The sequence below is a fragment of the Calliphora vicina genome, chromosome 4 (genome assembly GCF_958450345.1).
Source record: "Calliphora vicina chromosome 4, idCalVici1.1, whole genome shotgun sequence".
NCBI lineage: Eukaryota > Metazoa > Arthropoda > Insecta > Diptera > Calliphoridae > Calliphora > Calliphora vicina.
The window spans coordinates 75,792,243-75,805,987 of NC_088783.1; the positions used below are offsets into that span (position 1 = coordinate 75,792,243).

General features: G+C 30.0%; 1 protein-coding gene across 1 annotated transcript; it reads right to left on the reverse strand.

The window, feature by feature from the left end:
• Window positions 1-629: 629 nt before the first annotated feature.
• Window positions 630-2,777, reverse strand: LOC135958511 (uncharacterized). The gene has a single exon (XM_065509416.1). It carries the CDS (start codon window positions 2,775-2,777, stop codon window positions 630-632), a length of 2,148 nt encoding a protein of 715 aa, XP_065365488.1.
• Window positions 2,778-13,745: the final 10,968 nt, after the last annotated feature.

Genomic DNA, 13,745 nt, shown 5'->3' on the forward strand with positions numbered 1-13,745 from the left:
TGTGTTGTTGTTATTGTGCTGTGTTGTGTTTTGTGTGCAAGATTGTGGTCATGCTGGGAACACTTAAAAGGTGTTAAATACTTCGATAGATTGTTGATCGTTATAATAAAAGGTGGATTTATTTAACTTACATTTTTTTATATATCGTTATGATACAATGACAAGATTTATATGACTTAAAGATAAAATGGAAGGAGCAAAAAAGTAAAGCAAGAAATTTATAAAAACTGAAAGGATAAATTGAAAGCTGTTATTAAAACCTAAACTATAAATGAGTATTTGTTGGTATTGTTATACATAGTTTGTTAGTAGCAATACATATGTGTTTGTAGTTAATAAAAAGATATCGAAATAAGTTTAACAGTTTGTATGTACTTATTACTTCCTTTCTGGTATCTGTTGTGTGTGGCTAAGAATGCCATTTTATTAATTTATTATAGTGATGGTAATATATAACAATATGCAAATACTGATTACTAGTTACTATTACAAGATTGCCATGTTCATATATTATGTTAATGGTATGACATATACATATACAACATCTCCCTTCTTAAGTCAAAATAGTGTAATATAAAATAATGATTTACAATAAATATAATATAAGTATAAATGTTAATAAAAATAATTTATAAATTAAGTTTCTTAGGCTGTTTTACAATTCGACCTTTTCTTGTTATATATTCCTTGGAATCATTATTAACTGATGGTAATTCAACACTTGTCTGACTGTTTGTTTGGTATTCTTGATTAACTGGATTTTCTATTATTTTATTTTCTGATCTTTTCTTTATATGATCTTGACTTCTTCTGTAAAGAGAACCATTAGAATCTTTTACTATAAATGACCTTGGTTCTTTACATGAATCTATAATTTGTCCTTGAAACCAACAACTTGTTGGAGTTCTTTTAAACATAACATTATCTCCCTCCTGTAAAGGTTCAACTCTTCTAGCAGATTGGTGGTAATAATCTGAATATTTCTGAATGTTTGAATTCAACTTTTTAGTATATTCGTTCTTATTAATAACATTTGGTTCTAAATTTTTTAAAATAGATGGTATTTTTGTTCTTAAGGACCTTGACATTAAGAGCTCTGCTGGACTTGGTAGATTATCTTTTGGTGTTGTTCTATATTGAAGCAATGCCACATAAGGGTCTGAATGACTTTCTTGAGATTTTAATAACATTTTCTTGAAATACTTCGAACCATTTAGTTTGGCTTTACAGTCTTCAATATTTGGAAAAGGAAAATGTGGCCTTAAAATGGCCTTATTTAAATTTCTAGGGTCCAAGCAGAGTCTTAAATTTCCGTTAGGTTTCGAAACAAGTACAATTGAATTTACCCATTCAGTTGGTTCACTAACCTTTTTTATCACATTCAAATTTTCCATTCTGTTCAATTCCATTTTTAGTGGATCATACAATCTAAATGGAATCTTTCGTGGTGGATCAATTACAGGAGAGACATCCTTCTTTACTCTCAAATTACATTCGCCACGTAAAAGACCAAGGCCTCCAAACACATCAGAATACTTTTCAAAAATTTTATTTACGGACAAAATATTCAAATTTTTAACTAAATTCATTTCAATTGCTGATTGAAGACCTATTATATTTTTGCATTGGATATCTACTACATAAAATTTTAGAATATATGTTTGATTCTCATGAACAACTTTCAAATTTACACTTCCTAAAACTGACAACTTTTCTCCACTAAATGTAAAAATATTAACTTTAGTTTTCTTTAATAAGTTCTTAGTATTTAACTTATTTATAGAGTGTGTTGAAATGATATTAGCTTGAGCTCCAGTATCGATTTGACATACCATTTTGTTGTTTTCAATTCCCACCTCTATATTCCATTCTGCTACTGTTGATTTTGTTGTTTTAGAAAGAGCGCCAATAAATAAATCCTCTTCTTCTTCATCATTATCATAGTCGCCATCTTCGTCGATATTGACGTTTTTGACATATCGTTTTTTCATGAAGCACATTTTTGCAAAATGACCGCTTTTCCCACAATAGTGACATTTGACGCCTTCGGCCGGGCATTTGTTTTTATGGACTAGACCACATCGACCACAATGTGCAACCTGTTGTTTGTTGTAATTTGCAGACTTAAACGTTTTTCTGCGTACCATATTAACGACTGGTTCGTCATCTTGGATGTCCTCCAGTTTCAAAGCATTTTCTTTAGCCATAGCTATGGATTTAGCAATAGCAATAGCCCTATCCAAGGGAATACCACCCTCTGCCAATAACCTCTCTCGGATATTTCCATTTTTTGGCGACAAGCCGCAGGTAAAAATGTCCCTGACGAGATCTTCCCGCAATCCACCAAATTCGCAGTTTAAACTTAAGTTTTTCAAAATTGTGACATATTCATCAATTGCTTGATTTGGTTGTTGTTTGCAAATGAAAAATTTGTGGCGCTCCATTGCTATATTTACTTTTGGTATAAAAAAGCTTTCAAATTTTTCCACCAATGTTGAGTAGGTAATAGTATCAACATTCTCGTTAAAGGAGTTAAAAATCTCAAGGCAATCGCTGCCTAGATGATGAAGTAATAAGGCTACTTTACGACGATCTGCTTGTGTTTCCAAATTTGAAGCAGTCATAAATATTTTAAATTGGGTGTACCATAGCTTCCACTCCTTTGCCAAGTTTGGAGACTTTAAATTGATAGGCTGCAACGTTGTTGCAAAAAATTGTCCTCCTTCTATTCGTTGCATTTTGGAGGGAGCTGCCAAAATTTGCTCACCTTCCTGCATTTTTCTTAAGGCTTGTTGTAAATATTATTTTATATGTTTACTGTAAAAACTTTTATTTTATACGCTTGTTAAATTCTTTACTCTTTAGATCCCACTTCTGACACCATGTTGTGTGTGGCTAAGAATGCCATTTTATTAATTTATTATAGTGATGGTAATATATAACAATATGCAAATACTGATTACTAGTTACTATTACAAGATTGCCATGTTCTTATATTATGTTAATGGTATGACATATACATATACAACAGTATCGTAAATAAATATAGAGAAGTATTATAAGTAAATGATGAAACCTATTGTTTGGTCATCGATTATGTAGAGTCTTAAAGACAGCCTGATACTTTACAAAATTATAGAAGATTAAGGGCCATTATTACAACTTGCCTTTAAGTTCACAATAGTAAACGATAACTTTAAGGACACCTTTTTCTATTGCTTAAAGTTAACTTTTACTATTGGGAACTTAAAGGCAAGTTGTAATAATGGCTCTAAGTTGTATAAATTTATTGGAAAAGTTTCCTGTGACTTAAATGGGTAGATTAAAAAAAGTTATTCTTTAAAATGTAGTTTTAAATTATATTTATTGTACTTTGTTAATTTGATTTTACTTACAGTGTAAATAATATGATGTGTACATAACATAGATATTACAAATTTCGACCATAATATTTTCGTCAATCTAAAATATATTAAATTTTAAATACAACTCTGAGCCTTTAAATCATAAAAGTAATACATATAATTTAACTTTAAACAAATCCAATAAAAAATATTATTTTTCTAGTTTCCAGTTTAGTTTTCAGCTTTTACACAACATACCAATGTCTATTGATACGAAAAAAGTTATACCAATTTATAATCTTTTATACCTAGAATTGTGTGGAAATAATAGTTGCAAAGCTTATACATTTTTCCTGCTAACAATATCCCATGTAGTTTGTATTCCATTAAACAGGAAACAATTCCGTTACAAATTTGACATGAATTGTGTATGTGAGATCCGGCAGAAAAATATGACATCATGGTTTATTTGGTTGTTTGTGTAAGATGACAATTTATATGTTATGATTTTTGTTTTTCTGGTTTACCATTAAGTTTGAGATAACAAAACGATTTGTAATTTGGTGAAAACAATTGAATACATTTTATCTATTGAGATTTTAAAGTTTTATTCTATTTTTTATGACACACATTATGTTACATTTTAACTTTTTATCCTTATATGATACATTCCAAAAAGAAAATAGTTTAAATGTCTTAATAAATTATATTGAATGAAATTAAATACAGACATTTTTTGGGTATAGCAATTTCTGTAGTCGTGGTGAACCTGTTGTAATTTTTATTCTCCTTCTACACTATTTTGCGGTGTTTCCGTAATGTATAAGATAAACTGGGATAATAACCTTTAATCGTTTTATAGTCACAATACGTACATATATTTTTTCAATACCATTTTATTTATATTTTACAAATACACACTTACATTATATTTTTAAACTTTTTGTTTTAAGCTGCAGCTAAAGTAGTTGAGTTATTTTGTCCCTTTTTTTAAGTCGCACTAAATCCTTTAAATTCTGAAATATAAAGGTAAAGTTTGTTTCAATATCGAAAAGTGAAAAGGCTTATAAATAATAAAAAAACTATACAAATTAAAATTGAAAAAAAGGTTTACTTAGTTTTATTTCTGTTTAATTAAAAAAATAATTTAAATTAGAAAAAGTGTAATTTTGCACAGATTTTTATGATTTTAATTATGGTTGAACTTGTGTGTATAAAAAAATAACAAATAAACTGTTTATGTAGCAAATTGTGTAGAAAATTCTCTTTCAAGACAAAATTATTATTACACATTATATTCATCATTATATAATGGACAAGAGCCCCACAAAGTCTTGAAGGCTTGTGATACTCGATGGCGGTCAATAGCTGTTAAACGTCTTCTGGATCTATGCTTCGAGTTAATTTTGTTTTAATTTCGTCAAACCAGCAATGCTAAAAAGCCAAACATTTAAGTGATTGATACACTGATTATAATTTGGCGTACCATCTTTTTTTGAAACCAGTACACAGTGGGGCAGAATCGAAATTTTTTGGAAATAAATCTGAGTTGGGCGTAGATAAGGAGTATTCGAGTTTAAGTTATTAAAATGGGCCCTACAAATAATCCAGGGGCGGCGCTATGGGGGCTCAAAGTAGGGTACCTTCGACATGTAAAATTTTTAAACACGTGTCATTTTTTTGTTTCCCATCTGATTTCAAAGAATTTTTGCATGTGCTATTTGTCTCTTATAATTTCCTAGTTATAGGCATTTCAAAATTTAAATTTTAAAATTTTGCCATACCTTGGTCTGCTTTTATAAAAATATAGGGCGCACTTTTGGACCGAATGGACTCGAATTTTTTTTGTTAGTTAGACAACTAAATTACCAACAATATACAAACGATTTCAGAGCAATTTCAATTACGAATCCAAAAATAACAGATTTTCAATTTAAAAATTCAAAAAATAGTATATTTTTGCTGTTTTTTGGACAAAAAGGTGACATAACTCTTTTTTTTATTAAAAACCAACTTTCTTTAAGAACAATTTTATGTTTTTCTATAAAGCTTCTTTACGGAGAACATTTTGGTATAAAAAACATGTCCTATTTTTCGAACATGTCGGCCCTACGCCATTTGGAAATTGACCTATTTTTTATCAAAATTTCAACTTTGGGCCACATGTTCTAAAATCCCAAAGCTGGGATCAGAAAACGGAAAGCAGTTTTGGAAACCCTGATGTGTTCCCTATATATCCCTAAAGTATTTTCCAAGCCCCGAAAGAAATGTGGACCCTATAGACAAAATTGTAAAAAATACTATTTTTGGGGTTTTCGCTCCAATTTTTAGGAATTGCGGGATTCCCTTTGTCCTTTTGACAAGTTTTTTTACACCTTGTTATTTAGAATGACAAACTTAAATAACGCTGAAAATTTCTTTGAGTTTCCTTAATAAATAAAAAAATTTAGTATGAAAAAATGCAATATTTTTGAATTACGGAGTTTTAAAGTGGCATATTTTTGAATCTAATTGAGATATTGACCATTTAGAAATGCCAGATTTATTTCCCACTGTGCAGTATTGCACAAAGTACAAAGAGTATATAAATCATTTGCAGTTTTCTGATTTAAAATTTCTTCTACATAGTTGTGTTTGTGTTTTGAAAATGTAATACAATGCAAGGAATTTGATCCATGATCGTCGCCATTTGAAAATTGTATAATGTTTTTGCCACATTTTTCATACTAGTTTGAAGAATGAGAGATAAAATAAAGAACGTTTTTATTAGTGAAGATTATGACAAAAATAATACGAGAAATTAAACTAATAGAGCAATTGCTACAAAGATTACCATATGAAAACTCTTCGCACAGTCGATTTTTTATCCGTTGATAATACACTTAAAATAGTAAAACCAAAAAAATATATTAGGTCTATCATTATAGTGAAAAATTAAAGTGCTAATTAAATTACGAAGCTTAAGGCTCAGGGGCAGAATATTTTAAACTACAAATGGACAAATATAGAACCAACAATATCCATTTTCTGACATGGTTAATCTAGTATTTAACTTACTTTTTTGTACTTCCTTTAAGTAAAGCAGATGAATTTTATGAAAAAACTAGCTGAACCCGGTCCGCGTTGCTGTCCTTTAGAAAACGTCGGTTTTATATTGCATCTCGATCTCGATTTTAATATACAGTGTTGGAAAAAGTCGGTAATCCAACCTCCAATGAATTCAAAAATTAAGTAGGACAATTGACGACTTGTTCTTCGTTCATTACTGTGTCAATCGATTTGTATTTTATTAAATTCATTGGAACCAGTCGAAATACCACCACATGTATTAGCATTGAAGGTTGGATACTTTCAATTGTATTTGGTTATCGAGCTTGTTAACATCATAATTTTTTGATTTAAAGTTTATTTCATGTGAAAATTTCTTATTCATCCACCTAATATGCAAGAGTAAACAAAATTGTTTATCACAGACCGAAAATCAAAAATCTGACTATACACTAGGGTATTCGAATTATTCGAATTATTCGATTTTTCTCTTGCTCGAATAAAACGAATAATTCGAATAAGAGATTTTAACTTGTTCGAATAATTCGATCATACGTTTAAAATTAATCGAATTATTCGAATAATTTATTTTTTTTTAAAGTAATGAATGTCCATTTTTTAATATTTTATTGTTAAAGAAAAACAAAAAAAAAATAATGTTAAAGATAACAATTCAAGTATTGATAATATTAAAAAACATTCGAAAACAAAGTCCATCATTAAATTTTCATCAGAAATATTCTGATCAGATTAACTCCGGAACAATCTACAAAACAATTGACTATCAAACCCAATAGCTTCCGTTTTGGAGCTATGCTTTAAAAAATTTGAGCTAGTTGGACATGATCCTGAATTCAATTACAATATAAACATATTAAGAACTTTTTATGTCGTTCATTAATTCGGGTTTTAAAATGAGTTACTAATTCTTTAGTAAATGAATTATACACTTTATATAAATTATTTATAACAAATTGTATTATACCCTCAAGTTCTATCAAGGTTCCGAATCTTTGCTTAATCAAGTTGTCTTTGGGAATTATACAAATCTGTCCAAAGTTTGATATCATTGTCAGTGAACGTGGCTAATTTGAAGTCAGGCAGTGCATGATTGACGCATTTACAAATACCCAAAAAGTTTATTACCATGTTAGACAAAGATGTTCAACGATGTTCAAAATCATGTATAAGACGAACTCCATGCATTTCTTGCAGCAAAACGTTAGTTTGCAATATTCGTGTTTATCATTCGATTTATTAAATATTTTGCAACACTTACGTACGCGATTAATAACATCACTTATGTACATATATTTTAAGATCATGACCTTCATCTATTTCAATGTAATCATAAATGTCATCCTCAATATCACTTTCGACGACCGTTTCAAAATCACATTCTCCATCACATTAAACTCCACGTTAATCTAAGTTAATATTTTGATTATTAATTGCGATTCTTCTAATATTTCGCCAGCTAAATAACAAATATTTTATTCCGTACCTTTTATTTTCATTGGTTCAAGTCCTAAGTTAAAAATTTTGAAAGACTTGTTTTTAGAATTGTAACTTCTTGCAGTAATATTTATATATTTATTAAAGGAGCTATCGGAACACTCATCTACAGTGATAGAAAGTCCCTTTGTCTTTAGTTATTTGCGAATTTCAGAAACAATACAATTTTTGTGAGTCATTATTATTTAAATTTGATGTTATGAACAATTTTAAGCAATTTAATAAATTTAAATATATATATATGAACATTTATTCGTTTTATTCGATTATTCCACATAAAATTGTTCGAATTATTCGTTATTCGAAAATGGCCATTTTTAAATTGTTCGAATAATTATTCGTAAGAAATTATTCGATTAATCGAACGATCATTAGTCGAATGAATACCCTACTATACACTGTTACCCAAAAGGCTTTTCTGAAGATTCCGTGAAAATTTTATCAAAATCGGTCCAGCCATTTTTGAGTCCATACGGAACATAGCGATATAATGTAAAAATTTGATTTTGCCACACCCCTCCGCCCACAGACCCAAAACCAAAAATCTGACTTTAGAGTGTTACCCGCTAGGCTATTCTGAAAATTTCCTTTCCAATGATACCAGTTTGGAGCTAATCGGTTGGATGGTCTCAGAGTCTATAAAGGACATAGGTAGAAACATTTTTTGTATAGATAAATAGATAAATTTTTTATATATAGATAAATCTGTGGTCATAAGCAATAACAACCTAAGTCAACTTAAGAAAGATTTGAGTTATATATGCTACATTATTCTGTTCATAGAACTGTATGTATACGTGAAATCCCTACCTTAATAACTTTCTTATTTAAAAAGTTATTAATTAGAAACATATTGGCTTAAGTCCTAAGGTAGTATATTGCATTTACAATAAGCGCCAAAATATACTTAAGAAAACATTCAATTATATTTTATTTTGTTTAAATAGCTTATAATGACTTTAGTTGTTATTGTATATTTTTCACGAAATAAATTTTCATAAATAAGAGTGCTATTATAAGATCCAAACTAATGATAAGCGATTATTCCAAATTGGCTTAATTACTTGACATGTCAATTTGTAAATATGTAATAACAGCTTAACTCAACATATGCCAAGCAACAATCAAAACACTTATTTTCAAAAAACGCCTAATCAGACATTAGCATTTTAAATTTAGTATTTCTGAGTTGTATTATGCGATGATATTTGTTTTTATTAAATATTTCTCTAATAAATAAAGCTTTTGTTATAATTTTTAATTTTAGCATTATTGGGGTAAGAATCTCTGATTCTGCATTATACTTTTTCTAATGCACTCTTTTATTTTTTTCAGAAACGCTTTTATAAATAAAAATTGCTTTTTCTCAAACCCATGAATTAGGCGCTTATTGCATTGAATTAGGCGCTTATTGCTTGTGACCACAGAAATATAAATATTCTTAGCCCCATATGCATAAACAATTTTTAAATTTATAAAAGGTTTATAAAACAAAATTTCCATACAAAATCTGTTTTATAAACCATTGATAAATTTATAAACTGTTTATGCATATGGGGATTAATTTATAATATTTTAGCTTTTTTTAAAGCGATTTAGCTTTTTCTGGCCTTTTTTTGAAGCCAATATAGCTTCTTTTTTTGCCAGCTCCTGGCAACACTGGTTACAAGTTGCCATTTATCAATCGCGATTTATATGATTAAAGTAGAAGTTATTCCATATAAGATTGTCATAAAGGTATAAGTTATTGGAAATCTATTTTTATGTCTTTTATATCCCATAAGAAATTAAAATATTTCTTTTTATCAAGATTTACAAACTTTTGTAATATTTATTTTCTAAAATATTGAAAAAATTTAATGCTTTTGTTTTGAATTTTTTCAATTGGTCAGCAAAATATTTCAATTTTTATTACTAATATAAATTTTAAGTGCCCTCAGTAAAAAGTGGTTTAAATACTAAATCTTAGCAACGCCTCCTTGTTAATGTAATCATAAAATTTAACTGAATTTGACATCTTTTTGTTAATATTTATTTCACAGCTAAACGCAAATTAAGGATATTAAAAAATTTGTTTATTGCTTTTACTTTAGACAACGTTTTGCTATTTGTTTATTTTATTCAGTCACGTAAAGTCCATTGACTCGTTAATTTTGAAATTGTTATGGCACATTAAAGCAAAATATTTGCTTGCATTCCGTGAAAAGGCTGGTTGACGTCTTAGAAACTTGTTAATGTTTGTCAATATTTAGCTTTTGTTTACGTTTTCTGCTCCTTTTTTTTATTTTCAAGAATGTGTTTAAATTAATTTTCTTCTTAAACTGCACAGATGTTTATCAACTTTATTTTTTAAATGTTTAACACACTGATTCACATTTTTCACCCATTTAACAGTAAAGACCGCCAGTCTTACAGTTATTTAATATAATTTTCGTAACCCAAATGTATGTACTTTAGTTGGGGTTTTTTTTATTGTTGCTGTTGTTTTGCACTTACTCACTCACTTTACCGCATACTCAAATTCTCATAACAATGTAAATAGTCTGACACTTTTTGGCAACAAACTGAGGACTAAATTCAGTTTCCAAGAGAGTTTAGTGAATTATTAAAATCTGTAAATATATATATATATAAAATAAACGTTACTGAGTGGCTGAACGATTCAAAATCGTCCATGCCAAATGCCAAGGGGTAGAGACATGAAATTTACACTATATCTCCCTATCTAGATCCACTAAGAAGGAATTTTTGGAAAATCTGAAGATTAGTGGGTAAAACGGGGAAATTCGTTACTAATTCATATACCAAAAACATTTAAAATGCTTCTTTATCTACATAAAAAATTAGCGGACAGGTGAAACATTTTTTAAATCCGAACACTAAAGGGGAGAAATGTATATTTTAAATCCACAGAAATAGAAAATAAATTTTAAATCGTATTATCTACAAAAATTATCAAAATATAGCAAATATAATTTTGATACTTTTAGGAAATTCTAACCGTTTAAGGATAAAAATGGTTGATTGGTTTCTGTTGGAAACACTTTCACATTTAACAACTTGTTCTATAAGTTTTATTACATAATTGAATTTGGAACTCGATTAGGAAATTGTAGGTAAAGGCATATCCGGGTAAATAGTTCGGTACTTTTTTAAAACATATTTTTTCATTAGCACATCAACACAGATTTAAGTCGTCTAAGACATATTTTTGTCACAAAAAATTTTGCCAAAATGTACTTTGAAATTTCAAACTTGAAACGGATGTTTCAGAGGATAATGTAAAATTGCTACTTTTTCTGTAATGGTACTTTTATATTATTGAGTGTATGACATAATTATGCGAGATTTACAATAGATGGCGTATCCTTTGAACGCTGTTTTTGGTTTTAATAACTTATATGTCATTTCGTAGTACGTATCTGTCATTGATTCTCACTTAGTTTTTGTAGACAAACATTTTTATACCCTACACCACCATAGTGGGGAGGGTATTATGCGTTTGTGCAGATGTTTGTAACGCCCAAAAATATTAGTCTAACACCACCTTAAAGTGAGCAGAGTACAGGTCGCAATTTTGAAGATATTTCGATAAAATTTGGTACATGTTATTTTTTCGGCCCAAGGACCAAGCCTATTGAAACTGGCTGAAATCGGTTCATTATTTCACCTAGCCCCCATACAAATGTCCTCTCGAATTTGGACTTTATCGGTCATAAATGTTTAATTTATAAATGTATCTCCACAAATTGTGCTCCAAATAAGTTTTATATATACAAAATTCATGTCACCAAATTTTGTTACGATCGGTCCATAATTAGTCATAGCTCCCATATAGACCCGCTTCCGAAAATCACTTTAACATGCATAAATCGCTTAAAAATGTTGGTATAATCACAAAATTCAACATATTAAACTTTCATATAGACACAAATCACACGATATAATTTCATGCTGATCGGTCCATAATTGGTCATAGCCCCCATATAAGGCCCACTTCCGAAAATCACTCAAAAATATAAATTATTGAAATTTTAACAGAAAAATGTTTTTGCTCTTTTACTTAGTGTATGGTATTCTATGGTCGGGCTTGACCGACCATACTTTCCTACTTGTTTTTTGCTTCGAAAATGTCGAATTTTGTTCACACAAAGCATCATATTGGAATGGATTGCTTTACTTCTTTAATTTGAAAAAAGTGACACTGAAGCACACCGAATCTTATGGTGAATGTGTTCTATCGGTTTTAGTGTTCAAGAGATGGTTTGTGTGGCTCAGAAGTTATGATTTTGATATGGAAGACAAAGATTGCCCAGGCGAGCCAAAACAGTTTGGAGACCAAATATATAGTTTGAAGACCAAGAATCCATGAAGATTATTGTCAAACTCAGCAAGATTTTGCAAAATCACTGGGTGCTACTCAGGCAGCAATTTCAAGACATTTGCGAGCAGCAGGATTCATCCAAAAGAAAGGAAATTGGGTACGACACGAATTGATGCCGAGAAAGACGATTCTGAATGTACTAAATGATGCTTGATCGCTATAAAAAAAAAATATTTTTGCACCGAATCATTACTTGCGATGAAAAATTTATCCATTACGATAACCTAAAGCGTAAGAGATCCTATGTGAATCTCGGCCAACCAGCGGAATCGAAACCAAAGTCAAATACCCATGGCGGTAATGTAATTCTCTGTATTTGGTTGAACCGCAGCTGATTCGTCTGAAGCGAGCATTAGCCGAAAAATGACCAGCAAATGCGGTCAGATATGAAACCATCATGAAAACGAACGGCGACATGCTGCAATTTCTGTTGAAAAGTGTTTAGAATGATGTGGTCGGCAAGTTTTGCAACATCCGCCTTATTGTCCATGTCATGCCCCAACCGAATACTATTTGTTTTGATCGATTTATAATGCTCTCTGGAATACGCTTTAGGTTGAACCAGAGTATTCGATATTGTCTTGATTCGTTCTTGGCCTCAAAAGATGAGCAGAATGGCGTCAAGAGTAACTTCAATTATAACTGTGGATTGATTACTTCTAAGTATTGACTCTTGTTAGTCTAATTTCAACTATAAACTTGAAAATAGAGCTCTTAGGTTAATGTCTCAGCTATCCCAGATAGTATGGGATGTTCATTTTGTTTGCTCAGGTTTAAGCATCAGTGAAGGTCTGGATGGAAATTATCAACATCAAATTTTGGACACACGTTGAAATTCTCAAATATGTCGACATATTCTGATATCTTGCGCCCATCACAACCGACTCTGGTTGTTCCAGTGCAGACATTTTTAACCGAAGAAATAATTACACTCAATTGATCGGCTGGATCATCTATGTGTGGATATCATCAATTATATTAGCCTTTCTTCTTTAATAGAAACATATCTAACGGATGTATCCGAAGAACCCCGAAAGGAATTCGAAAAAAAAATCGTCCAGCACATACGTGATGGAGGCAAATCAAAACCGAAAATTGATAAATGGGAAATGCGTAAAACTTGGATCATAATTAAGAGCACTGCAATGGACATATCCATGCGGAAGATGTTTGTGTTCTTTACAAAATGTTACATATTTTACAACATAATTCCTGTTTATAGAAGTTTGAATGACCCCTGAAAAGGTCCTTAGATTTTTTGTTTAAGCTATTTTGTTTTACCTAAATTAAGTTTTATTTACACCTTCTTGAACTTTCTGAGAGTATTTTTGAATTTGGATTATTTTATATTGCTAATTTTTATCCAGGCCTTCAATGGTACTTAATCCTGTACATACAAATTATGCATCCCTCTCATAATTTGTGCAAATGCCAATGTACACACCATACTATCT